General features: G+C 38.5%; 1 protein-coding gene and 1 long non-coding RNA gene across 3 annotated transcripts in view; one reads left to right on the top strand and one right to left on the bottom strand.

The window, feature by feature from the left end:
* The window catches only part of ARL15 (ADP ribosylation factor like GTPase 15), a 220,290-nt gene that overhangs the window by 50,515 nt on the left and 141,977 nt on the right, over nucleotides 1–27,798 (bottom strand). Inside the window, exon 7 of one of the 2 annotated variants that reach the window (XM_027910343.1) lies at nucleotides 12,239–12,706. The exons of the other annotated variant lie outside the window; for it this stretch is intronic. Coding sequence (XP_027766144.1) covers nucleotides 12,488–12,706 — 219 coding nt within the window. The 3' untranslated portion in view covers nucleotides 12,239–12,487. Of the gene's footprint in view, nucleotides 1–12,238; nucleotides 12,707–27,798 lie in introns of those variants that run through there. 2 annotated transcript variants of the gene reach the window in all.
* LOC114072481 lies at nucleotides 2,366–26,243 on the top strand. Its single transcript, XR_003574186.1, has 3 exons — nucleotides 2,366–2,397; nucleotides 8,022–8,113; nucleotides 25,999–26,243. It is a non-coding gene; the product is annotated as an uncharacterized LOC114072481 (long non-coding RNA).

Below are 27,798 nucleotides of genomic sequence, written 5' to 3'. Positions count from 1 at the left end.
AGCTGGTAAGTAACAATTAGGTAGAATAACCATGGAGCAGCAGAGCTCCCATAGCTTCCCCAGGACCAATGCAGGGATATATTGAACTGAAAGCAGATGATAAGCATAGCTCTAAGGAGAAATGCATCATCTCTCCTCTGTTCAGCTTTCAGTTAAAGCTTGAAGGTAGGTATGGCCTGCTCTGCTCTGCACTGTGGTGGCCTAACCTTGAATATTGTGTGCAGTTTTGGGACACCACAATATAAAAAAGACATTAAGCTATTAGATAGCATCCAAAGGAGAGCTACAAAGGCACTGAAGGTCTCCAGGGGAAGCCTTATGAGCAGTGGCTGAGGTCACTTGGTCTGTTTAACCTGGAGGAAACTGAGGGGAGTCTACAAATTCCCTGTGAGGGGAAGAGGAAGGACAGGCACTGATCTCTTCTCTGTGGTGACCAGAGACAGGACTCAAGGGGATGCCCTGAAGTTGTGTCAGAGGTTGGATATTAGGAAAAAATTCTTCACCCAGAGCATTGCTGGGCATTGCAACAGGCCCCCAGGGAAGTGGTCATGGCAACAAGCCTGACAGAATTCAAAGAGCATTTGGATGACACTCTCAGGCACATGGTGTGATTCTTGGGATGAGGAGTTGGACCTGATGATCTTTGTGGGTCCCTTCCAACTCAGGATATTCTATGATTCTATGGCTGGATAACTGGGCTAGCAAGGATTAAAATGCCAATAGCCTGCCAGTCATGTTGGACAACAGAGAGTTATGCTCACAATATCCTCTAACACATTCTGAAATGAATTACAGAAAATCTCAAATACCTTTTTGAAATAAAAAGAACCAACGAACAGGTGATATGGTCACTCATGTCAGACAATTGTCCACTCTTTCAAGCCACATCATACAGGGAAATTGGTAATAGCAGGCATACAGAGCCTATGTAAGACAGGGTCAGATCTCCTGGCTTGCACACCTATATGAGAACTAAATCTGTCCTCTCACAGCTCCCCATCAAAACAATGCAGCCTGGACCAAGATAAAGTCATGCAAGAATGAGTTGAAAAAGAACCACCTCTCCCAACCTGGAAAAGAAACAAATTAAACCCATATGTTACATATGAAACAAGTGGTTTCAGAAGCAGCTAAAAGAGTACAGCTTGGTTTTCTGCAAGACACAGATTTGTGTCCTGCGCTGATTCTTCATTATCTAGCACAAGGCAAACTTGTTTTTCAGAACAATGCTCAGAGATGTTGAAGTTGTACAAGAGTCAAAAGTTATTGCCAGCAGGGCACATGGGCAGGCTCACACATGCAGAAAGCACCATCATATGAGCTTTGTTTTTTTCAGAAACCACATTCAAAACCAATTCCTCAATAGATTTTTTTTTTAAAGCAAAATCTCACTTTTGACATGACAACAATAAAAAAAAGGAAATATCACATATTTTAATGGGAGTTCACATCCCTTGGACAAAAATCTAAAATCCTCGTTCAGGGAGTAGGAAATTTGAAGGAAAAAAACCCCACCTTGTTGTAATTTTCTAAGGCATTAAGGCATTTCTAAGGCTGAATTAATTTCTAATTTAGAATTAAATACTAGTAATAGAGTCACTGAAATTCATAACTGGTTTGGTACCCCAGAACCCAACTCTCTTAAATTAACTCACTTGAAACTGATACTATCCTCCCAGGACTATGTCAAAAAGGACTATACAAAAAAAAAAAAGATGTTTAAGCAATACATGGTCCTTTTGTGACCTCATCTGATCAGCTGATAGCTGTGAGCACCCAAGAACCCGACTTTCATACCTCCTGTAACTAAATCTTTGGTCACTTTTGGGTTCAGAGAAGAAAACAAATTTTATCTATCACTTAATATATTTTAGTCCATAAAAATCATGTCTTATTTAGTGCACAGTGGTAGGACAATCAGAAAGTATGGTCAGAAGATGAAATTCCTAATTTTTTAACTTAGTTACTTAGAAATTTTATAGCACTTATTTTAAAAAGGAGATTGTGGGAGTCTTGGCTACAAAACTGTCTTTCCCAACTGTTTGGAAAAAGTTGCTAGTTTGAGTCTTTAGGTTTTAAAGCACAATATTTCGACTGTTATTTGAATATCTTTACTTCATCTTTGTATTACTTTACTGCAGAGAACACTAAAACAATCTTTTCAACATAAAATAAAGCAAAATACAAGATTTTTGTGTAGCTGTACCATGAAAACTAACGGGTTCACACAACATATTTCAGTTTCAACAAGAGGTTTCTTTCCTTTTGAATCAAAGAACTGTTTTGACGTAATAATTTGAGGGATTTTTTCAAGTTTATGCAAGACCAAAGCAATCCAAGTTTCTTGACCACCGTATCCATATGTGGCAGTCAAGATGAAAGAAGAACTAGTATACAGTAGCTGTGACCAACCAAAAAGACATCTGCCACTAACATTAACCCAGAAGCTGCACACCTAGAGCACAGAGTTAAGCAAGGTTCCCCAGTTGCCTAATTAATCTACTAAAAAGTCTCATTAACCAAATAGCTGACAGTATTTTCTTATAATACTTACAAAAGTATTATCTTAAGACTGCTAAAATATAGTAGATTTATCTTGATTTTAATAATTAATAATTCCAAAATTTCATCTTCAATCCATTTCTTTCTAGGTCACAGGAACCAAAAGAAATTTGTACTAGAAACATAGATTTATGTACCATCTTTAAAATCAGTTAGATGCTATGGTCAAAGATAACAGACATTAACCAAGAGAGTGTGCCTACACAAACATAGGCAAGCTCAAGTCCCTACAATAGAAACAAGAACACTCCAAAATACAGATACAAAGATAAGGAACAATCTCAAGATCTTATGGGGGTAGGGAACAGCAGAGACTTATATTGAACCTTAGACAGCATCATCATTCTCCTAACAGGAGAGGAAACTTATTAGCAAGAGTTAAGAGTAACAGCAACAATTTTGGTGAGGTTTGACAGTGTGTTCATAGCTTCATTTTTTTCCTGCTCCTTGTGGCAAGTGCTATTATACAAACAATTTCTTTCAGAATGTGTCTCACACATAACGCTCTATAGAACTGAGGATGATGTAGTGAAAATGTGAGAATTCAGGTTCTTTACAAGATGACACAAGAAACATACCCCACCTTAAAATGTTTAGTATCTCAATCAATGCTCACCTAGCATTATTGTTCTTCTGCACTGAAAACGAGATTCAATTATATCTTAAGAAAAGTTTATGGGCTGATTTTCTAAAGCAAGCAGCTTGCAACTTGAAACACAGTTCAGAAATGTATACTCAACACAAAAAGGCTTAATAAAGGTCAAAGATTCAGATAAATTCTGCACTTTTGGCATAAGCATTAGGTGTATTAAAAAGCATTCAAATGGACTTCAGTCATTTTATGCTCAAGTAAGATCAATTCATGGTATTAAACACATCTGTTCTAGTATCTTTAGTAACTATGTTTACATAACAAGCATGGTCTGTCATAGAATATTATAAAACTAGTATTACTTATTCAAGGATCTGAATTCCCCAGGAAATTATGTGGGGCCAAACAGTATTATACAGTTTTTCATAAGTGCTTATGGCAGAACTTCAACTACTTTCCTGTTAATGAAGTGTCCAGGGTGGGTTTTTTCCATGTTTATCTTAAAAACATTAATTTTCAGAAACTAGAAACATGTGACAATAATGGCTTCTGCATACTGCTAGAAGCTAAATGCAGCCTTTATAATAAGAAAGATTAACATTTACTTATGGCTCAGTAAATCAGTTAGATTCAAAAACAAGGAACATTTTCACAATCAGACCTGTGAATGCTAAAGCCTCTATCAAATAGCCTTTCACAGCTCAAAGAGCCAGAGAACACTTATTCTATAAAACCGTCACCACAGTATTTTTTTTCTAGTTCAAAGTCTTATCAAATAGCAAGCACTCACTTTCTTACAAACAGGTCAATACTATGACTTCTTCAGCTTAACCGAACAGTTTCCCAATGGAGGATATTTGGTCCTAGGGATTTTCATACTTCTTTGAAACACCATCAAGGTAAGGCTATTTTTAAAGAATATCATCAATAATAATTAAGCCTTAACCCCCCCGTGAATACAACTAAATAAAATTTTATTAGACCTCCTAAATTCACAGAGTAGTCACTGGCATAATTTGGGGAGCCTAGATTGACAAGGAGATTCAAATTTTCACTGTATTCAAAACTCATTCAACACTCAAGTTCAAAATCACAACACCCACTATATCAGATCCACACATAATTCTACATATACATAAAGAGTATCACGAGGATACCTGCACCTAACAGTTTTGAGCAGAACATAAGTATTAATTTTCAGTCTGTTTAGGCCCACTGACCACGCTCATCTCAGACTCCCTGGCAAAGCAAAAAGTTCTCCATAAAACAGCTTTTCATTTGGAAAATTATGTTTGCTTTCATGTCTCCAATTCAAACTACACACAGAGACACAGATTTCACAGCGCATTTAAATTATGGGATATAGTGCACCTCAGAGAGCATGGGTACTATGGAGTGTCATCTAGGCAGTTCTCAAACTCACTTCCAAGTTGTGCTGAGTCACCAATAGATGATGCAAAAGCAAGTGTGTTATGTGCAGACAAGGAAGGCAAGTGAAAGAATTCATCACAGTTTGCCAGTCTTTTTTTTTTTCTGTAAAAGTTTTGGGTTTGTTTTTTGTTTTAGTTTTTTCTTTTTATGTTTATTTGTGCATAGGTGTCAAGTCTTTAAACACCTCTGAAAGACAACGGACAAAAACTGGAAGCTGCTGAACTCCCTAGTATCGTGAACTGTGATTGAATGCAGCACCTAAAGAGAGCCCTCCCCAGCTGGGGAGCACTGTGTGGGGCAGTGACTGTGCCATTTATGACTGACTCATTAACCTGGCTGTCTTCACCACTTGCCAGCTCCTTTCCCTGGCATTTCAGAGGTCTCCTCTCCCTACAATACACTAGCATCACTGCTTGAGTAATTATTTGCTTATTTGGTTCAGTTAGAATGGTCTGAGCTAGTGTCAACATCAATAGTACACTTTTTAAATTATTTTTGCAAATTTTTTTAAAACTACAGATGGAGTAGGGGTAGTGAGCAACCACATGGGTTACGTGATGGGTGTTAACTTGCAACAGGGACAGTGTGAAGGAAGTCTGGAGCAGGGAGCAGAGTAAGAAGAGTGAGCAGGGCAGTGGGACAAGCTCCCTCTGCTCAGCTGCAGAAGAGGGTCAGCAGTTAGAGACAGGGAAGTATACACCAGCAGCAACACAGCACCAACAGGACAGCTCAAGGTCTTAAGTGTAGGGCCAGGCATAGGACTGGGATCCTCAGTAGGGCTGCCAGCAGAGTAGCACCATGTCCTACAACTGCAAGCCATCCGGCTTGTTAGAACACCAGACCAGTTTGGAGACGGTAACATCAAAGAGCCACGACTGTGTTTGTTCCCATATTCATGAGGAACCAGCAGTTGACATCCATCACTGAGCATAAAAACACACAATTAGTGCCTCCATTGAAAGACATCTCGGCAACAAAAGTGACAAACACTTCTCTGATCACCAGCTATTATATTTAATATGGCACTTTATAAGTATGATCTAATATATTTTGAGATTTGGGACATAGTGTTACTATGGTTATAACTTCCTTTCCTTTCTTCCCCTTGAAAGCAACACATTAAAAGTAGACCAGAAGATATTACTGTTCACAGATATTAACTGGTCCAACTCCGGACTCTCTTAACGCAATTCTCTTTTTCCACTGTCAGTGGAGGTTTATTAAAGGTTAGAAGAAAACAAATGGTCACAGTTGCATAGGCTGGGGGATAAACTTACTTTTGCTAATTGAGATGGAAAACTTCTGAGGCCCAATTCCCACCTTAAGCTGCTTACTAGATAACTTGCCAATTTTTAACGCTATTACAATTAGATTTACACTAGCTTGCCAGACAAAATACACAAGGAATTAACTGGAATGATTACAAATGGATGAATTTGTTCCTCTCTCTTTTTTTTTTTTTTTTTTTTTTTTTTTTTTTTTTTTTTTTTTTTTTTTTTTTTTTTTTTTGCTTAAGGAAAGCAAGTTACCTACTTGCTGGAACCATATTTAAACTGGAATATTTACCAAGAGCTTTATGTGGCCCTCATAATTTTTGTGCACCTACCTGAAATCCACCAAAACATGAAGTCTATTTGGAAATACGGTTGAGATATACTATAACCCATAAATAATATATGAAACTGCCTAGGGAGGATTTTAAAAGGGGTTTCATCAACATGGGTAAGAAATTTTGCATTAGTGAATAGAAATAGTGGAAAACAATGCAACTTTCTTTGGATAACAGATCATTCTATTGTCCAGTACTGTAAAGAAAACCAAAGACACTGAAATTATTGGCTCAGTTTAGAAATTATGACATTGAACAAATCAAAGTCAAAAAAAACACAAGCCCCCAAAACAATACTGGGAGATGAGAGGTCTGGTCAGGTTTTAGACAGACTATCCAAACAGCTGGAAAAGATGTCGATTCTCTAAGGGAAATTTGTAATGTATTTGACTCATGTTTTTGTGGAGCTGTGGATTATCCTGAGGGGTTTGAAAGAAGGAACATATGCCAAAAAGTTACAAACATTATCTGGAAAATTATAGTATTTTAGTAGTTTTCCAATACAGCCAGCAATAGAATTTAAAGTTTAAAAAATAATGAAAGAAAAAGTAAAATAGAATTGGCGGAGTGGTCAAAAAAAAGAGATTACCTACTGATGAAGGGGATTCTTCTATTTTGTTTTCATAAAATGCAAATAAGTTCATGTTTTAAAAAACTAGGCTTTCTTTAAAAAACATGTTTTCATGGTTAAATTTTTTAAAATATTATAAATTCCTTTCTAATTTTCACATAAGTCCACTAAAATGACAGAACAGAAATAAAATTCATCACTAATACAGCTCTTACTGGCTTGTTTTTTCAAGTCACATATGTACTACATACTGTAAGTGACAGACTACCCTTAACATGTGTAATACTGTCTTCTCAAGTAAATCTGTTTTATAATGATTATGACTTTACAAACTATTTATTTTTAGAGATTTGCAATATGCTCCCTCTCACCATTTTCAAGTACTTCATAAAACTGGTAATTATGGAGATATGTTGTGTCTTTGTACAATTACATCTTCTCATGTTAGAAGCCAGCTTCATGTAATTAAAAATGGAGCTGGAATGGCTTACAATATAACAGACAAAGGTTGCTGTCTTCCCGAAATTTGTGACGTGTTGAACACAGATGACTAGGGTGTGTCATCTTACTAACTACTAACAATTTACTGATTAATATATTAGTAATAAAAGTAAATATTCAGAAACTAGTCCAAGTAACTGACTCTTGTATTAGTGATAAGGTTTGGAGTTTTTTACTTCTATTTCAGTGATCCAGTATCTAAAATTTGGGAGGGGGATACTAGGTACTTGTGGAAGGATCAATACAGAATTTGCAAATCTTGCAAAGAATTTGATTGACAGGAGCCAGTGACAGACAAGCTTCTGTAGGAAAGGATGTGCATAGTGCACCTCACCGATGACAAGGTGGGAAGGGATGGGATGGGTGCCTGGGGGTTGGCAGGGGAAACCATGTCCCAGCAGGATGCCCACATACAGGGCCCTGGGGATCACAGACACCTCCTCCAGCTGCACAGGTATCACAGCCTCACACATCAATGCAGATGACAAGGAAAAGAAATCATTTCCCAAAAAAACACATCCAGGCTGACGGGAGCTACAGATAGCAAGTGAGACTGTAATGTGGAGATGGCAAGCAGCATCAAGATCAAGTGCATTTGGAGTGATTAATATACAATTTCATGAAACTTGACAAATCTCAGTCTGCCAGAGCAGGATGCTCGTTCTTTCTGAGTCAGGCAATTAAGAGTATTCATCAAATTACTGATCAAGCTGAAGCCATCTTTGAACACTAGAAATTTTGATCTTCTGCTACAGGAAGCCTTCAGCTACACCTCCTGAGATGGGCTGCTGCGGGGAGGTCTATGTCACCGCACTGGGAGTTCCTGGCACAGCTGGGATCCTCACAGGTGGGTGGCTAAACCTGCTCATTGTTGGTAGAGCCATACTGGTGGACTAATCAGACATGCGGCCCAAAGGCCAAAGCATCATTGTAAAGACATGAGCAATACCAATTCTGAGACAATTTCAGAAAGCTGAGCACATGAAAGGATCTTGTAAGAGCCCAGTTCTGTTCCCAGAAAAATCCAAATGCATTTTTGCCATTAATTTTGTTTGGAGGACACAGTTCTGCAGAAGAATAATCAAGTTCAAATTGTTTGCAAGCTTAACAGTTTTAAGGCTGAATGATGAACATATCCAAACCTTCGGGGAAAAATTCTGCTTGCTCTTTTAGTCCAAAAATGACAATTAGAGTTTAAGCGGCACAGTTGAGCAGATCCAAACATCAGTTTAAAATTCAGTCCAGTTCCAGAACAGAGCAGCCAACTGACAAGTATCTAGGGACATCCAGATTAGACCAAAAAATTTATAATACAAACCCAGTCTTTATTTAATAATCACAATAAATGTTAAAAAGCAAATTAATATAAAGGTCAAACAAGTCATTACATTTACAAAATTCTGACCAAATTGTACCACAAACAAGTTAAATCTGAGAAAGATTTAAACTGAGTTTTCACTTCATCTTGAAAAATTACTGGCTGAACAGCAGAACTTCAATTTTCAGTAGAATATAATAAGAAGAGTTCTGTTAGAGTGGAAGACCCGCATCTACTTGAAAGTCACAATTTGGTGCTTTTTTTCCAGCACCAACACAAAGGAATGAAGATTCACAAAAAAAAATCTTTAAAGCCAAAACAGTTTTCCTATGATTTTAATTTAAACTGTATCTCAGTTTTAGGTTTGTTACAGAAGTGGAGGCAGTCTTTTTAAGATGAGCTTAAACCCTTATGCACAAAAATGTCTCCATTTCGGTAATCAGATGGGTCTGTTTTAAGACAATAAGATGTGACAGGTAGCACATTTGAGGGAGATCAGTGATTCCCTTGGTTGCTCTGCAAGATGCAGGTCTAAAGGCAGAGTGACATCAACCAGCCGATAAGTGCAGTAATCCCCTGGGAGTAGCTGTCATGTCTCATTGTCCTTATGAAAGAAAAATGGTAAACAAGGAAGCCAGTCTGCAATTATGAATTTATGGATGTTTGTTAATGAGTATCTCAGACCTAGTCAGACAGCTCCTTTAAGAGTATTTTTCAAATTTCACAGGCTGTTTCAGAATGGTCCTTCAAAACCAATTAAAAATGCCACCATCATTAGATTATATGAGAAAAAACGCACATTAATATGTTAACATAAATACACTTTGAAAGCCTGGGGAACATACACCCCCGGTAAGTTTCAGGCATCAGCTCTTTCCAGAGAATAAATAATCCCGGAATGAAAAAACGAGGAGAGGGAGAAAGGGATTTAATTCATAATGGTACAAAAAAGAATGACCCAAGAGGACTTCAAGGACCAAATTTAATATATTTCTTGTTTAAGCCACATGGATAAAAATGAGGTATCAGAAACCATACATTGTGATTTATGCTAAAGGAATCCTTCAGAAAAATTGCCAGACAATTACACAAAAAGATAATGAGGATAAGATGACACAATTTAAATGCAGATCACCCAGACAGACACCCTCTCGGCCATTTTGTAAGTCCAGACAGATGGTTCTTGCAGCAGTTCTCTAACTCTAAGTATCCTTAAAATCAGGGTAATCACCCAGTAAAAAAAACACAAAACCTGTCTTCTTAAAAAAATCTTTTTTTTTTTTAATATTAATTTAAGGATTAGAATAAAATAGAGTGTAATTAGAGCAGGAAAAGATTAGGAGAAAGAGAAACACACTGACAATTTATAATGAGTACTGGTACTAGACAGCGGGGTAGGGTTGGGGTGGCAGTGGATAAGCAGTTCATAAAATTGTCTTGGGCTACAGGTCATATACAATACAACACAATATCTTTTTTATGGGAGGGATTTACCTGCATGTCTGTTTAAACCTTCACTACATGTCTTGGTATACAAATGATCCTTAAGAGAGGTACAATGCTGTTTCATATATGCTGTTAAGCAGTATCCAGGCACTAGTCCACAGTTGGAATTTTATAATTGATTAGAACATATTTCCCCCAAATAAAACTAATTTTTCCACAGTTTTTTGAACAACAAAGGCAAACAGCCACTGAGCTACCTGACAAAGCCTTAGGAGCATTCTGCCCCTGAAAATGAGATGCAGGTCACAGAACTATGCTTACTCCCATCAGCTTTGTCTGAAACCACATTTCATTTTCCTGCATTGGGCAAACCCATTACTACTCATCCATTCGATGTGTTCCCCTCACTGCAAATTAATGCAAGTGCTGCACAGTGCACAACGCAAACCAATTTCTGAGCAGTATGTCAGTAAGCTTGTAGACATGATGCAATTCTGGTCTAAGGACGTGAGGCCCAATTTACTCCTCTGTATTCACTATCTGACTCCAAAAAGTAGTAAGAGGGAGGGAGAGCATGGTATTGCAGCTTCAATATATTTCTGGTCACCAGTGAACCCTCTCTCCCCAAGAGCATCTCTGCAGATCCTCCATCTAGCAGACAACCCCACGGTGCTCACACACCCACAGGCTGAGCACAGTTCAGTTGGAGGTCTGTTGTCCTCACTCAAGCAACTGAAGTGACTTTAACAGAAACACTGAAGAGCTGAGTGAAAACAAGAGATTGAACTTCATGGAGCAGTCACTAAAGTGGTCACTGTTCCAGCTCAGTATGTGACAAAACCTTGACACCATCTGCTTAGGAAGCAATACTGCCCATATAGATAAAAGACATGGGACACAATGTTGTTTCACATTTACACATTTGTATGGCACATAAAAATGATCTGATCCAAATATAAATATTTCTATGTAGCACTATCATAAGTGACCCAAAGAGAAAATGCATTAAGTTTCTAAGATGATCTTAGTTATATAATCACAGCAAACTCTAGTGCACATCAAGAAGAAAATATGTATTTGGAGAATTTCATGTGTAATTACATGACTTATGATTAAAACATTACGAAACTAAAACACAATAAAATGTTAATGTATATTTTTAAAAAAAAAAATAAATTAGGACAAATGATCCAAAACAGGACCAAGGAACTTACATTTCTACAAGTAATATTATTTTATCTAGATTCAAGATATCATAGGAAGAATAACAAACATTTTAAGGATGTAAGGTTATAATGCTTGAACATGGGCTATCCCAACTCTTTCACAGCATTTGATTTAGGTACAAGTACCTTTCTCTTTCAAACTTCAGATATAAATGGAACAAGGGAAATGAGATATCTTCTCACTTAACAGTTGTAGCTGTATATAAGTTGCTGTGTTGCAGATGTTTCTACTGTCATTACGCACCAATTTGAGCAAGATAGAGTAGTTAATTGTATAAGCTCCAGCTTATGTCAGCTCAAAGAAAAGGTTAGTCTTCATCACTTGATTACACCAGGGCATTTTACTTTGTGCCAGAAACAAAGAGGGGCACTTGCACTGCTGGATATGTCATCCCAGTTCAAGGCCAGAAATCAGTGTTTTGTGGGGTAATTTCTAAAACAGCTTATGTCTGCTCCATACAAAATCTAATTTGGGTCCATTTTCATTTTGGTTGTTGTAATTATATTTTGAAGTTGAAGACAGTAACCTGGATGTCCCTTTCTTGCTACAACAAACTCACTATCTTCTCTTGGTACCAGGGAGCTATGAAGATATATCTGCTATTGTCATAAAAGTAATTTTTAAAGGCAAATTAATAGTATCATTTATAAAGGAAGTTATCCATATCAGGAGACCTCTGAGTCCAGGATTTTAGAAAAATGAAATTAAGAGTCTGCAGGTTAAAGCATAACCTTTGTTTCACAAAGCACCAGTATTTTTCTATTTGTTCCTATCTCCAATAAAGAGTTATAGTTTCTTGAACTGCTAGTATTTACTTTTTTGCCAGCTTCCAGAGATATCAGTCAAGAATCATTCATTTTGTGAGGGAGTTTTTGGCACAAGGAAGGGGAGCTTGTTTTATTTTGGACATTTCTGGTTTTTTTTTAAATAGTTATCTTCAACAAGGATCTGCAACAGTAAATGCACAGTGCACAAGCTCAAGTTGTACTGGCTTTAGATATAATATAGTTAAAGAGTTACCAAGCTCCCAGCACCGACATTTTTTCCCCTCAGAACAGGCAAAATTATTATGAATACTAGGAGCTGTGCACTGTCTGATCTTTCTATTTAAATGAAAACCTTTATTCCTAACTTCAAGGATGATGAACAACTTGCTGAAGGCATATGACTACAGACTCGAGACAAACCTCACAGGGAAAACCTGCCTCTACAGTTTTTGATCACTTTGACTTAATCAAGCCACAGAGAACGTTCTTGTCGGAGATGTGCATGGTCTTTGCAGACACAGTGCATCATAAGAAACAAAAGCAGAGTTACCAAATGGAAACTGTCTAGACAGTCAGCAGAAACTTGAGCATTAGCAGGAGGCATCAGTGTGCCCCTAAGCCACTGCAGGAGAGGGATTTGTTCTTTCCCCAGAGACACGCTTCTCTTGAGCAGAGCTCCCACCTGTGAACAAAATGTGTAATCATAGCATTTCCAAATGCTCTTGTAAGGTCTTATCTACTGCCTGAGCTCAGGCATCATGTGTGAGAGACTATATCCCCATTTTGAGGACACAGACACAGGATTTAACTACCCACACCACCCAGCTTGGCTGTTGCTGTAGCAGTGTGCACAGAGTAAAAGTGAGGGAAGCAAAGGGCTCTCGTTTCACATACCGCTTTCACTCTTGTTTGGAATAAAGGGATGATAGCATAATGATTCCTGAATGTCCTAAAGAAAGAAATGTAACAGTGTCCTAAACTTCCTAATAACTCAAGCATCAAATTACTTCAATTCTAATCACCATTTTTGTTTTATAACCAAACCTGTAACTTAATAGCAGTGGAACCACATGGAAAATAAACTAAGAATGCTGATATTTAAAAACTATAAGCAAATAAATATAATTTGATTCTGGTTTTATTTTTGTTACTCTTAGTATTTTTTAAAAAGGCCAGTTGGGTTTCCATAAGTATATTTCTTTTGCAAAAATTGATTCTACAGATGTTTACAGAGTTAGAAAAGTAAAGAAAGAGTTGCAAATCAGGCTTGGGAAAAATCATCACAGACTGCTTTCGTCAGCTGCATCACAGAAACACTTTAATATTGAGCCTTCACCAACTATAAACTATAGGAAGTATCTAGTGCATTAGCTGTTTCCTGCTGGTACCTAAAGTTTAAACATTTGTGCACAGAATGTGTAGCTTGACAGTAGGCTGACTCTACAAAAATCAGTTTAGATAGATTGCTTAGGTTACAGAAATGTTATTTGACCTATTAATTTTAAAGAACATTAGCATAATATTTAAATATACTCAAACTGCCTTTTTTTTAATCTGAAAAAGTCAGCAGTTTACTACCACTGGCAGTTAAAATGATGCTAGTCTCAGTGGCAGCATGCCTAACCTCAAAATCATTGAGGTTCATTGCTGCAAGCAAGCCACTAAATCTCCTCAGTGTCCAGTGGGGACAATCAGAATTGTGCTGATTGAGGAAACTATAACAAGGATACAAAAGGGTCACCACACCTAAACAAACATTGCGGCTGAAGGCAGTTTCAAAATTTCTATGTTTTGTAAACTAGAGAGACTTCTTTTTCCAAGGAGAAGCAAAATGAGATTCAAGTCTTCCCATTTATTTTCTCTTAAATCATCTGGTTTTCTAGTGTTTTTTCTTTACACCCTGCCAAGCAATATTATAATTCACAGAAGTTTTTGCTGATAGGAAAAAACCTGGAAGCCCTCTCCAATGCCAAGTGACAGCAGTTTAGAGAGTTTAACTGGTGAGTAATGCACTGATGAAATACTGCAACGCAAATTTGTTTTCAAAATATTTAGGACTTAGAGATTACTTGCGGAAATGGTAATGTTTCCTAACAAATCAAGTGTTTCAAGAACAGACCACCCAAATGTATTATCATAAAAAGAAGTCCATTACTTAATTACATAATAGAACAACCCATTTCCATATTTCTACTTTACTTCTCTATTTTACTTTTTTAAAAATTTTATTTTAACAAAATGTATCCTCCCTAGAGAGTAAAAGATTTACAACAGGAGACTGGTTGAATTAATTTGCTAGTAACTAACTTCCTCATGTTCCAATTCTTTAGGAAATAGTTTAACTTGAACCATGATACTGTACATACAGCACAAGGGAATGAAAACACTATCCTTTTTCCGCATCTGAAATGGCTTTACTGAGACCACCTACACTGACTTTAACTGTGCACACTCTCAACTAAATTAAAAAATTACGGAATGATTTAGGTTGGAAAAGACCTTTAGGAGCATTGAGTCCTACCACTAACCTGTCCAACCACTTGCTGTCAAGTCCATCACTTCTCGAACACTTTTCTGGTGCTTGACAATTCCTTCACTTTGGTGAAGAAATTTTTCCTAATACCAATGTAAATCTCACTCTGGCACAAACTTAGGGTATGTCCTGTCATCCTATTGCTAGTTGCCTGGGAGAATAGGTCAACTTCCACATCACACTTTATATTTTCAAGTAGTTGTGGAGAGTGAGGTCCCCCCTAAGCCTCATTTACTTCAGGTTAAACACCCCCACCTTCCTCAGCCATTCCTTATCAGACTTGTGTTCCAGATCCTTCCCAAGCTCCGTTGGCCTTCTCTGGACTTGCTCCAGCCTCTCAATGTCGTTTTTGTCATGAGGGATCCAGACACAGGATTCAAAGTGCAGCCTCACCAATGCTCAGTACAGAGGGAAAATCACTTCCATGGTTCTTCTGGTCACACTATTGCTGATCCAAACCAGGATGCCATTGGCCTTCTTTGCCACCTCGGCATACTGTGGGCTTACATTCAGCAGTTGTTGACTAACATCTCCATTGGCTTTCCAGACACTCTGTACCACGTCTGTAGTGCTGACTGAGGTTGTTGTGACTGAAGTGCAGGACCTGGCACTTGACCTTATGAAACATCAGACCACTGCCCTCAGCCCTTGATCCCAATTGTCTACACCCTTCCACAGAGCCTTCGTACTCTCCAGCAAATCTACAGTCCCACCCAGCTTTGTGTCTTCTGCAAAGTGACTTGTGAGTGCACTCAATTCCCTCATCCAGACTGTTGATAAAGAATTTAAACAGGACTGGCTGTGCTACTGAGCCCTGGGGAACACCACTAGTAACCGATGGGACGTAACTAACTGGACGTAACTAACTGGACTTAACTAACTGGACTTAACTAACTGGATGTAACATGATTACTTTCTGGGCCCAGCCATCCAGACAGTTTTTTACCCAGGGAATAGTGCAACCGTCTAAGCCATGAGCAGTCAGTTTCTCCAGAAGAATGCCATGGGAAACCATGTCAAAGGCTTTCATGAAGTCCAGATGGACAGCATCCACAGCCTTTCCCTAATCCACTCGGCAGGCCACCTGATCATAAAAGAAGATCAGGTTGGTCAGGCAGGACGTGCCTTTCTTAAACCCATGCTGGCTGGGTCTGATCTCTGGTTGTCCTGTATGTGCTATGTGATGGTACTTAAGATGATCCGCTCCATGATCTTCCCAGTACTGAGGTCAGGCTGACAGGCCTGTAAGTTCCCTGCATCCTCCTTCTGGCCCTTCTCAGCACCACATTTACCAACCTCTGGGGAGGTCATCTGGTTTAGCGGATTAGCAAATGATGCAAAGTGGTTGGTAAGCATTTCCACCAGCTCCCTCAGGTTTCTTGGGTGGATCCCATCTGGTCTCATAGTCTTGACTGAGCAACTGGTCTTACTATTAAAGACTGAGGTAAAGAAGGCATTACGTACCTTAGCCTTTTCCTCATCCTTTGTTACTATGTTTTCCTCTGTGTGCAATAAAGGATGGAGATTCTCCTTAGTCCTTCTTTTTGTTGCTAATGTATTTAGAGAAACATTTTAATTGCCTTTTATGTGAGTAGCCAGATAAGGTTCTGGTTGTGCTTTGGCCTTCCTAATTTTCCCCCTGCACAACCTCATAACATCCTTGTAGGCTTCCTCAGTTTCCCGCTCCTTCTTCCAAAGGTCATAAACTCTTTTTCCCCAGGTTTCAGCCCAAGCTCTCTGTTCAGTCAGGCTAGTCTTCTTCCCTGCTGGCTCTTCTTTTGGCACATGGGGATGGTCTGCTCCTATACCTTTAAGATTTCCTCCTTGAACAATGTCTAGTCTTTGTGGACTTCTTTGCCCTTCAGGATTGTCTCCCAAAGGACTCCGTCAACTAGGCCCCTAGATGGGTCAAAGTCTGTCCTCTGGAAGTCCAGGGTGCCAGTTTTGCTGAACCCCCTCCTCAGACATCCAAGAACTAAAAAACTTCTCAATTACATGATCACTGTGCCCAAGATGCCCTGTGATAATGTCACCACCCACCAGTCCTCTGTTCACAAACAGCAGGTCCAGCAAGGTATCTTCCCTCAGGGCCTCTTAGACCAATTTGTGAGAACTAGTTCTCTTCCACACACTCCAGGAACCTCCTAGACTGTTTCTTCTCCAATGTATTGAATATCCAGCAGATACGTGTTAAGTGGAAGTTCCCCACAAGACTAAGGGCCACATTGTGTGACTTCTCCCAGCTGCTTATAGAATATTTCATCTGCCTTCTCATCCTAGTTAGGCAGTCTATAATAGACTCTCACCATGGTGTCTGCTTTGTTGGCCTTCCCCTGATCCTCACCCATAAACACTCAACCTTATTATCACCATCATTAAACTACTCCCTAACACAGAGGGCTACCCCCCTGCCTCTCCCTCCTAGCCAATCCCTTCTGAAGGGTTTATAGCCCTCTACTACAGTATTCCGGGTGTGAGAGTCTTCCCACTATGTTTCCATAATGGTAACTATGTCATGATTTTTGTGCTGTGCAAAGACTTCCAGATCCTCCTGTTTGTTGCCCATGTTGTGTGCATTGGTGTAGATGCACTTCAGTTTGCCTGTTGATCCCACCACGTTTTGGGGAGGAAGAAGCCCTAACTGCTATGTGACCATTCCAAGGCACTTCCATGGTTTATAATATATCAATAATTGCATTTGCTGTTGCACAGATTTCCATCCCCTACCTCCACTGAGACAGCAGACCAAAGCATCTTGCTAGCACACTTAGTTCAAAGTATTTTATATCATTTTCCTCACAAAGATTGGTCAAGAACTACTATATTTCTGCAGTCTGTGCACTACTGGAACTACTTAAGATTTTACAACAGGCCACCTAAATATCGTATTTTTCAGACTCTTAACCAGTCTTCTTTGACAAAACATAAAACTGAAGATAGCTAAACCAGTAAAATGTGAACTAGAAATAATTTACATAAAAATTAATCTTCCTGATGATGGGCTATCCTTTATTTATGACAGACTGAACAACTTCCAGCCACTCAGACCAGGTCTCCTACCTTGTAACACAAATAAAAGTTCTTGTTAAGACATCACAAGGCCTTCACAATACTGCCTTAATGCACAAATATATTACTAAAACTCTCCCACTTAACTATCCCTCAAAATGAGTAAAAATATTTTACTAAAATGTATGCAGCAATACTATGTCTAAATGTTCAGAAAGCTATCTAACAGCAACATGCCTTAAACACTGGGACAGCCTTGTGAATATTAAGCAGACACAGACTTTATTTTTCTATTTGGGAGCAAAGTGCTGAAACAACTACTTTGTACTTCACTACCTATAATACATATTGTGTCTTCATCACCATTTTACAGAATAGTAAAGTCTACTAAAGGGACTATCAGTATCTGATGAGAAAGCAATATGTATTGGCAATACATTAGAAAAGGGTAACAAAAGGACAAAGTATTTAAATAATTGAATTTCACAGCAGATAACTTTAGTGGGTGCCATAAAACGTGCTATATCTGTAAAAACATGAACACACTGAAGGGGAACATGGAATAAAACTGGATCAGAGGTGCTCTGGCAAAGAAAGCAAGGAAAGAATAGGGATTTTGTAAAAGAATTCAGCACTGGTCCTTCTCCTTTTCTGGGCAATTACCCTACATTTCCTTCTGGGAGTGTGACATGACATTTGTTTTTTCTTTCTTATTTTACTGCACTGCAGGCCTACCTTTAACATATTCAGTGGATGCATATGCACATTTCTTGGGTGGCTGTCCCACTGGTGTACTTTTTACATGAACCTGAATTTGAGGGGATCCTATACTTCATCTGAAACTAATCTACCGTGCAAAGAAACTTCTAGTTATCTCCTCACTGCACTAAAACTGTTTAAACCAGATGTGTCAAAGTTATTCTGCAAGAAGGGGCTGAATTCCATGTTTAATTATGCCCCACGGAGCAGGTCATAAACCTCATGCTATCACTGACAAACTGTTTTTTGATCCCTCTTGAAGAGAAGCTGCTTTGGCACAATGGTTAAACACAGAAAACAGACCTATAAAAAAAACTGCTTTAGCCTTGCTTTGTAAACACCAGGAAAATAATTGGAGGAGAAAATAGTATTAGATGTTAATGTAGCATTGACTGACAAACATTTGGGTCGTATAACAGGATAGAAGACAGCTAGCAGCGTGGAAGCAGTTTTTACTTCTTGGGAAGTATCCCACTTACCAGGTTCTGCAACAGAATGACCAGAAGAAGTTTCCACCTCTTCCACATTACAGTCAGTATGGCTGCATGGCAAAATGGACCATGGAGACACCCTAAAAAAACATGTCTCCGAAAGGATAGAATGGTACATTGTTGGAGATGGGTTTGGTAATTTTTATCTTATAAATAACATCATTGTAGTGGTTAAACAGTTCGTGTTGTAAGTGATTTCTAGGCTAAAAATCATCGTGGAGCTGAAGCTTCAACTATCACCATGTTGCAAGTGACTGCCATGGACTATGTGCCAAGGAGCCAGTGTTAGCTGGGATTGGATGGTTTGTGGCACCACGGCAGCTCGACCAATCCTTGTTCTGCCCTGTTGGTGTCCTATCCCTTCATGCATATGCATGAATTCCCTACCTATCATTGTGAGTGGATTTGCATGCTCTGCCTCCCTTCCAGTATCTTCCTTACCTAACCCTATAAAACCCACCATTTTGCTTTAATAAAGTTGGATCAGCCTTTGGCTGTGAAGGTGTTCAGACTTGTGTCATGTGTCTTTTCTTGGGGCTGCGTCACAGCTTGAACCTAACCTTCCAGCTTCCACCACTAGCTTCTTCTAACATCTACAAGCTAGCCACAAGAACCCCTGACGCTGGTCTGCTCCCTTCCCTTTTTCAAAACTGCATCAGTACATCAAAGGATGCAAAATTTCAGTGATTCTGTTTATCACAAAGACATCTCTACCCTCCAGGTCCAACATCAGTGTTAGTACAACTATCAGGAATGAAAGTTGCAGCTTGGAAATGAGTAAAAAGTGACCAAAGACAGGGTTAAGGGAAAAAAATGGGGAAAAAAAATGAAGGTGGTTTTTTAAATCCAGTATGTAATCTAAACTATCTCCACTGACCTTTTCAACCCATGTATCACTGGAATTGTTTGAGAATTTTTCATACCTCACTGCAGTACATAGCTCCCAGTTGATCAGCACCACTTCATACCTTATTTATTGTTGACAAGCTCCCACAAAATGTGCTTGTTCTTAAATTATTGGCTGGTTCAAGTAAAAGAAAGTCAGAATTTTTGCTAATACTGGTGGGTCTGCATGAACTTGGATCACTGCTTTTTGAACACTTTCCACAACAAATCATGTGACGTGGGCTGCTATAATTTAAACCCTTTTATGTTTTGAAAACTTCCTATATATTTTTCAGAAGCAACACTAACTCATTCCTTATTAGGCATGTAAATAAAAGACTTTTGCTTTTCGTGGATGGGGGCAGTCATGCCATCCTATTTTCTCTCCAGTTTCACTGGTTTATCAACAAGCTATCACCTGAGACATTCTGCTAACATCAAAAAACTCTATTGTTACAAGAATGAGACAGAAAAGACTACGTGAAAATGACCTTAGTAACAGAAGAAAGAATAGAGAAGCCCATCCAGGTTCTGCTCGTGGGCATCAGTGAACCCCAATCTCCATGCGACTTCAGGCAAGAGCCTGGAATAAAATCATCGCCTGGAGGTCAGATGTGGCTTTATCTCCATGAGTCTTGAAAATTCTGAGGAAAGATTCCATAACTCCTGCAACCATGCTCTCCTGGGGAAGATTCCTTCCTAATGTCCAGACTGAGCTACCCAAGCCACAACTTGTAGCTATTACTCCTTATGTCACCTGGCTCTACCAAGAAGATTTTGATTTCACTATCTTTCTAACTGCATCTCAAGTAAGCAAGTATTCTGGTTGTGTTTTAGCATTCTCTTTGCTAAGCTGGAGAAACCCAGTTTCCTTGCAGCCTCTCTTGCTAAGAAGGTGGGTCCTGGCTACCCTGTCAGCTTGCCACTGGACCTTCCTAACTTTCCCCACACCCCTGCTGACCTGGGAACTCCCTGACTGAAATGCAGTATTCACAGAGGAAGAGAAAGGGCACAGCACTTGTATGCAGCTCTGCAGAGCTTCTGCTAACACCCAGAACAAAATTTGGACAACCCGCTCATGGTACTAATCACTCGCACAATCTGTGCAATGAAAATGTAACCAGAAAGAGAGAGATCCAGATGGTAGTGGCTAGAACTGAAATGTAATTAGTTCAGTCAATACAGTAGTGTATTTTTAGACCTTCCACTAGTCAAAACAAGAGATGTTGCTCAAGCAAATTTAACATTGCTTAAAAAAAAAAAAAAAAAAAATTAAAAAAGAGATTGCAAAAACTGTATGCATGTCAATTCTACAGAGACTTTTTTTCTGACAACTTAGGCAAGAGCTGGAAAGCATATTTTAATTCATATGATGGCTAAAGGTAAGAGCACTGCCAGAAAATATGATTTGGAACAATTCTTGGAATACAGAGGTTCATCTGTTTTGCAAAAGAAAGAATCAGAAGCACATAAGTATAAGCAGTTATTTTAAACTTGCCTATTAAGCAAGGACACCAATAGCTAACAGATGCGGTTATTTGCAAATGGTTTCAGCAAAACATACATACTACATATGACAAGACTTCCCCCCCGCCCCCCAACTGAAACCTCTGTCCTGGTAGAGGCACGACAATAATACAAACCTGCCTATTAAACTCAGCATTTGTCTGAGGACTATTACACTAGATATTTAATCATGTTTTGGTAACAGTATCTTTCAGATGATTTCACAGCAAAGTTCAAATGTAGAAAAATGAATCTAGATTGTCATTTCCCAGAACTATTTAAACCATTCAACAGAAAACTTGCCTTTGTTGGAATTTTTCAGTGTGGACTAAGAAAAACTGTTCTTATTCTGCAAAAACCAGACCTAATTGTTTCCAAACACACCTCAGAATACTGAAGAAACCCAAACTTTTGCAAAGTAGTTTTAACACCCTGGCTTTGATTATCATTGACACATAACACCCAATACATTGTTTGGGTCTGTTTTGATAAGTGCTACACAAACATATTAAGAGTGAAAACACAAGAGGAAAACGTCTCATCTGGGAGGAAAGAAAGGAAGGAGACACCAGCCAAGTAACAAATGGCTACTTCATGCCTCTAACTGTGTAATCAGCAAATTTCAAGAAGCAGAAGTCAGGGACCAGGGTATGAACTTCCAGAAGAAGGGCAGCTAAGTGGAACATCCCTATGAGGAGGTCATCACAAGGAAAAGGCACTGTAAGTAGAGGCACTAAGTCACATACTGGAGACCAAGCAACATGGTGAAAAGTCAGATGAGCATTTTAATTATAAAACAATATAATTCCTAAATTTAAATTTTTTTTTTCTAGTTAAAAAAATATGGGTGCAGGGGCTTTTTATGGAGGGGGTAGTCATTTGCTTTGATTTTTACTTTGCTGCACTTAGGGTGCCATAGGGCCAACACCGAGGAGGCAGGGAGAACCCAAACAAATGAAAAACCAAAACCAACACAAATCCACCCCATGTCCCTAGAGAAATAAGAAAAGGCAGTGAGGAACTCGGTTATCCATTTCCAGAAGTGCACAGGACAAGCTATGGGTGTGTTATGTTACATTTCAGTGGTTACAAAACTTCAGTGAAGTGGTGAAGAGTCACACTGGCTCAATGCAGAATAGCAGTGGTAGCCAAGATAACAGTGACAAACCACTTTAAAATGTCCAGTGCACCACAAGAGAGTTGTTTTTCAATGACATCAAAAATACACAGCAAACCAGCCACTAAAATCATTCATTCAGATCACAGTCTTACAGCTTTCATGAGGCTAGTTTTAAGATTATGGATTTTTATTTATTTAGGCATTTTAAAGAAGCAACAAGCCCTTTTGTGCATAGGCTGAACTATGATCGCTTTGTAAGTTACTACAGACACAGTTCAATTTTTGTTGTTTTCCTCTTTTGCTTTCACTTTTTGCCTAAACAATTTCATGAAACATTCTTAGTTTCTGCCACCTTCTACCCATATTAAGCAACTAGGATTCTAAACCAGGGCAGAGTTTTCAGGCTGAATGCAGAGTATTCTCCACTCCCTTAATCCTGCAGAACATCCTCTGCCTCACATCTGCAGGGCTGGAGCATTGCCAGTGGCAGGTCTGTTCTTCACGGCATCATTCCTTCGATGCCTGTAGGGATTTTCTGCTGAATTCTGACTATATCTTACTAAAACTTGATGCCCTTTGATGATAGTTTGATAGCCTGTGGAAATTTAATTGACTGTCTTACATAATTTCTGGAATTGCTGGCATTCTCAGGAATAGAGAAACAAATCCCTTGATTCACACCACCATGATTACTTGTAATTTTGGTAGCTCTGCATTTCAGACCCAAGGCTGAAGTGGCACAGGAGAAAAACCACTGTTTCCCGTTCCTGCAAACTGGCTTTTGAAGTCGTGGCTGTAACACACTGGGCAGACAGCTTCTGGCCATAAACACAGGACAGTTTTTAGGACTAACGACCATGCACTTTCCACAGAGTCTAAACCAAGATTAAAATAATATTTGCATCAAGAGAAACTACAGCTGTAAAGAGAGCTAATTTTATGCTGGTACGGTTGGCATATTATACCTGAACTTGCTCAGAAAGTATGTACTTTGCTTTAATACAAAATTAGCTTTGGGTGTAACTATTATTTGTTTTTCAGCAGAACCTAGAAACTATTTCTATTCGCTTGCACCTAAATGTAACAAAAAGATGTTCTCCACACCCATGAAGTTTAATTTTAGGAGCCAGAGGCTTCTGAAAAACCCAGGTAAGCCAAAAGCTGACTCTCATCTTCCTCCAACCACAAATGGGAAGGTGGTAAGTCCCAAAGAAGTAACAGCCCTAACCCAATTACTCTTTGCTTCCACTCCATGCCAACCAAGCACCTCAAACTCAGTCACATTCACTGTCTCCCTCTTGCGGGACTAATGGCACTTTCCTTGTTGCTGTCAGAAGGTAATCTTCATCATCAGGAAATTTTCTTTGCTGCAGCTAGTGTGTGAGATCTATCTGAGATTACCGATTTTTTGCTTCTTTGTTTTTGTTTTCTGGCAGAACTATAAAAGGAGAGTGGCTACGTTTTAAAACTAAAAATTCACTTGCTAGATACTGTTGGTCATCACTCATTTATTCTGCAAGATTATCATATTCCAAGCACTGCTCCAATTCTACCAGATACTGCAAATCACTACGGAACATCTGAATATTTTCCATCATATGACCAATGGAAACAATCTATTCTTTTAAAAATTGATTCTCATATTTCATCTTTACTTTTCACTTTTTGCAAATAAAATTATGAATATTTTTATCAATTTCCTCTATTTCAATTGAGGTTCAATGGTTCTGTAGGTATTAAAAATTTTGGCTGATCTGTGAATAACTGAATTGCTGAGTGTGTCTGTGTGTATATATATATGTATGTGTGTGCATATATATATATATAAATCCATACACAAAAAGGCAACACCCTGAGGTTACATTATCTTTTCAAGAAGATCCTCCTTTATTATTTTTATCATGGTAGAATCTACAAACCCCACTAGAGACTGGGGCCCCACTACATGATATGCTGTGCAGACATCTATTACAACTCAGTTCCAGCCCAAGAGAGTTCACAAATGTGTATTTCTCGTACGATGCACATAAATACAGTGTGGCTGTTCTGTTCTTCAAACTAGGCTGGATAATACCCTCGAGAGCACAGATAATCAAGAAATTACTATGATTTGAGTTTGCCTGTTTATGTATTTTTTAAAAAGATTAGGTAGTGCTTCAGCTTAAAAGCATTTTGAGGAGCAATGTATTAAAAGACTAACATGAAATAGACTTTAACAATTTATAAAACCAAACCCAACTAAAAATCAATCAAGTTTCTAACTGCTGTAGCAGTCAAAACAGAGTGCTTTTGCAATGGTAAACTTTTTTCCATACGGGAAGAGGTGGGGTAAATGTTTCAGTTCAGCTTTAAGCCAAAGAAATTAAATTGGCCTCTCACATTATCAAAAATGAAATATGACTTGGTGGGTCTTCTATCTTTCACTCATCTCATAGTGTTTCTTAGTGTTGCATATTCACAATGACAGCAGCTTGTCTGACACAAACACACTTGTTAATTATTTTGTTTTACTGCATTATCTGATGTGCAGCTGTCGACTCGAACCCATTGCAATTGACATTGCACATATGAAACAGAGGCTCAGCTCCAGAGCTTAGAATGCATGTGTAACAGCACAAACAGCAGTTGGATGCAGACAACTTCTAAAAAGGAGATAAAGCTGCTCAGAATATTCTCAGCATGTTGGCAGATGACTGGGTCTTATATATCTAGATATAGAGATATATTTTTAAAAAATAATATCTATATCTCATGCTTCTATTGAGCATAAAGCCATACACAGAAAATGAAGATCCTTGTTTAAGCATTAGGTGAGCAATAGAATTTATCATCATAAACAGAGTTAGAAGAGTTCACATATGCCTGCAAATGTTCCTATTTAAGTATTTCTTTTCATGAGAATCGACGTCATGAATAAAGAGTTCTGTCACTCTTAATATGCAGTTGTATTCCACTAGGAATCCCCAAGCAATCATTTCCCTTTTTTCCGAATTCTTTAAAAAAAAAAAAACAAAAACCACCAACAAAAAAACTCACCCCACAACCAAACCAACCAAACAAAAAGAACAGCAACAAAGGACCCAAGAACAAAATCAAAAACAAAAAATCCCCACCAAACAAAAAGACCCAATGCTTCTGCATCAACAGCATTTATCTGTCAAATAAATAGGTCTTGTGTATTTCTAAACATGGCAGTGGTAGGAATATAAAACACAATTGTAAGAGCATGTGAGTAAGATGCACCAGAGATTTATCATTAGGATTGTTTACTGTGAAGTTATTGGTAGATTTCCTCTGATCTGATTTCAGGCTTGTATCAGTAAGCTACTGAATAGGTAACCCTTTAAGTACAAATCCTTAAGGTAAACTGGGAGCAGTAGCTGATATAAATGCAACACAAGTGTTCTTAAATCTATCAATTGAAAATTGTTCACATTCTTGCTGTTTCCTTACTAAAAGCAGTACCTCCTGTTAAGTTACTAAGTGCTACAGTCCAAAATTAAGTTCATGGCATTGAGGATATTAAAACATAAAACATTTACCATCAAATGATGTAAACATTAAAATTATTAAATAAATTAGAGCATCAAAGCCTCTAGGATTGGAGGAGAGGAAAGGCTTGTAACTTTGCTTTTTCATCTCTATGGCTCTCCCTCCCTTCTCTTTTTCAGTTACCTTGCTTCTTTTCTACCATCTCTCCAGAACTCAACAGGATATCAAAGGATGTTCCACCCATAGTAAATCAAGCTAGAGGTTGCCAGTCTGGAGAACACAGCCAAGGGACCACTGCAGGGAAAATTTACACAACTGCACTTCCTTCAGCAACAGAGGTTTATAATTTTGTATGGGTAGGAGTCACATTTTCACTGGTTTCGCAATTACAAAAATGGAGTCTGTGGTTTAGACATCCAATAACAACAAGATTAAAACATACTAAATTATTCACTTTTTTTAAATAATTCAGAAGTTCATTTTCATTGTTCTAGGAAAATACTATTTTTCAAAACCTGTTAGTTCTTTTTAAATGCTTAAGTTTATATTCAGCATGATTCAGTCTAATTTCTATTAACATGTCTGCAAGTGTAACAAAATCCGTATCCTTTTCAAGCTGTTTGAATGTGGGATTTTTTTCCAGCGTTTTCTTTAAAAGTTTAGCTGGCTGTTTTATAATTTGTCACCTTTTGTCTTCTTTCAGCAGTATGTCATTAAGTCTTTAATTTGGCGTTTCCTGTTGTCTGCAGAGGGATATATGCTGTTTTAAATCCAAAGGACTGCAGACATAGATGGTGGGTAAAATCTGTGAACCATAAGTAAATTCTTATAAGGAACATACAAAAAAGATTGTTCTTCAGTCAGACTTAAGCCATTACTTTCTTCAAAAGAAGAAAAGACACAAGTTAAGAAAAAGGCACCGCCAAAGACCTTCTGCCCAAATGTGCATCTCCATGAAGTTTCCTGCTGAGTGCATATGAATGCACAGCGATCTGGGAAAAGGATCCAAATAGGATTTCAAACATCCAAAAATTTTAACTCAAACATTTAGGTATTTCACCATGCTGCTATTCATTCATTCACTGATTTTTTTTGTCTTAGTTTAAAGAGATGCTAAACAAAAGGAGAAGAGCTCTACATGTATTTACATTCCAAAACTAAGCTCCCCTTACCACCCCCCTAGTCTGTCATCCCTTCATAGCTAAACAAACCGTAAAGTCTAGCTCTATGTCCTTGAAGCAAAGTCACAAACACAGTAACAGAAAAGTTTGGTCTTTCAAGAAGAAAAAGACAAAAAGCGGTTTTAATCTATGATAGCTGCCTATGTTGTTTTGACTGTGAGTGGCAGCATATTCAGATAATATGCTCACACTGATATATTTCTTTACTATTTTGGCTCTTACTAAGCTTTGTCCTTTGACAATTTCCCACTCATTAATGGTTATTCCTGTCCTACTGCTAACACCAGCTCTTAGGTACAAGTGATACATTTCCCAAACCTATTTTGCAAACAAAACCAGAGGCTAAATATTTTTCCACGTAAAAGGCAGGCAAAAACAATGGTTAGCTCTCTGCAGCAGAGGGGTTTCCATGTAGAGGAAGCCTGACAGACACTGCTGCCTGTGCCACATACAGCAGCGGGGCCCCCTAGGGAGCTGCTGGGTGCTCCAGCCAGGGCAGATCACACACTGTAAACACCAAAGCCTGCAGGTTTTCTCCATTTCTGACACAACAATACTCTTCACGTAGTACACATGTACAGGCAAGGGTCTGCACCCTTCCCAAGGAGGTGAGAATCTAAACAACATTAGAAAGGCACATCATTCCATTGGGAAACTCCCCAACCTTCTGCCTGTGCCGAAAACTGCTGGCTCATGAGTTCTCTGCTGTGGAAGAGGCAGAAATACCCTATTTGAAGAGGGCCAAGCAAGAGAATAGTATATGAATTAAAAAGTGGATTACAAAGGAAGTTCCTTCAC

Source organism: Empidonax traillii, unplaced genomic scaffold, assembly GCF_003031625.1.
Source record: "Empidonax traillii isolate 1590-97213 ecotype Southwest subspecies unplaced genomic scaffold, ASM303162v1 scaffold29:size1973556, whole genome shotgun sequence".
Taxonomy (NCBI): Eukaryota; Metazoa; Chordata; class Aves; order Passeriformes; family Tyrannidae; genus Empidonax; species Empidonax traillii.
Note: the sequence above shows the minus strand (reverse complement) of the source record. Positions and strands in the feature narration are given on the sequence as shown.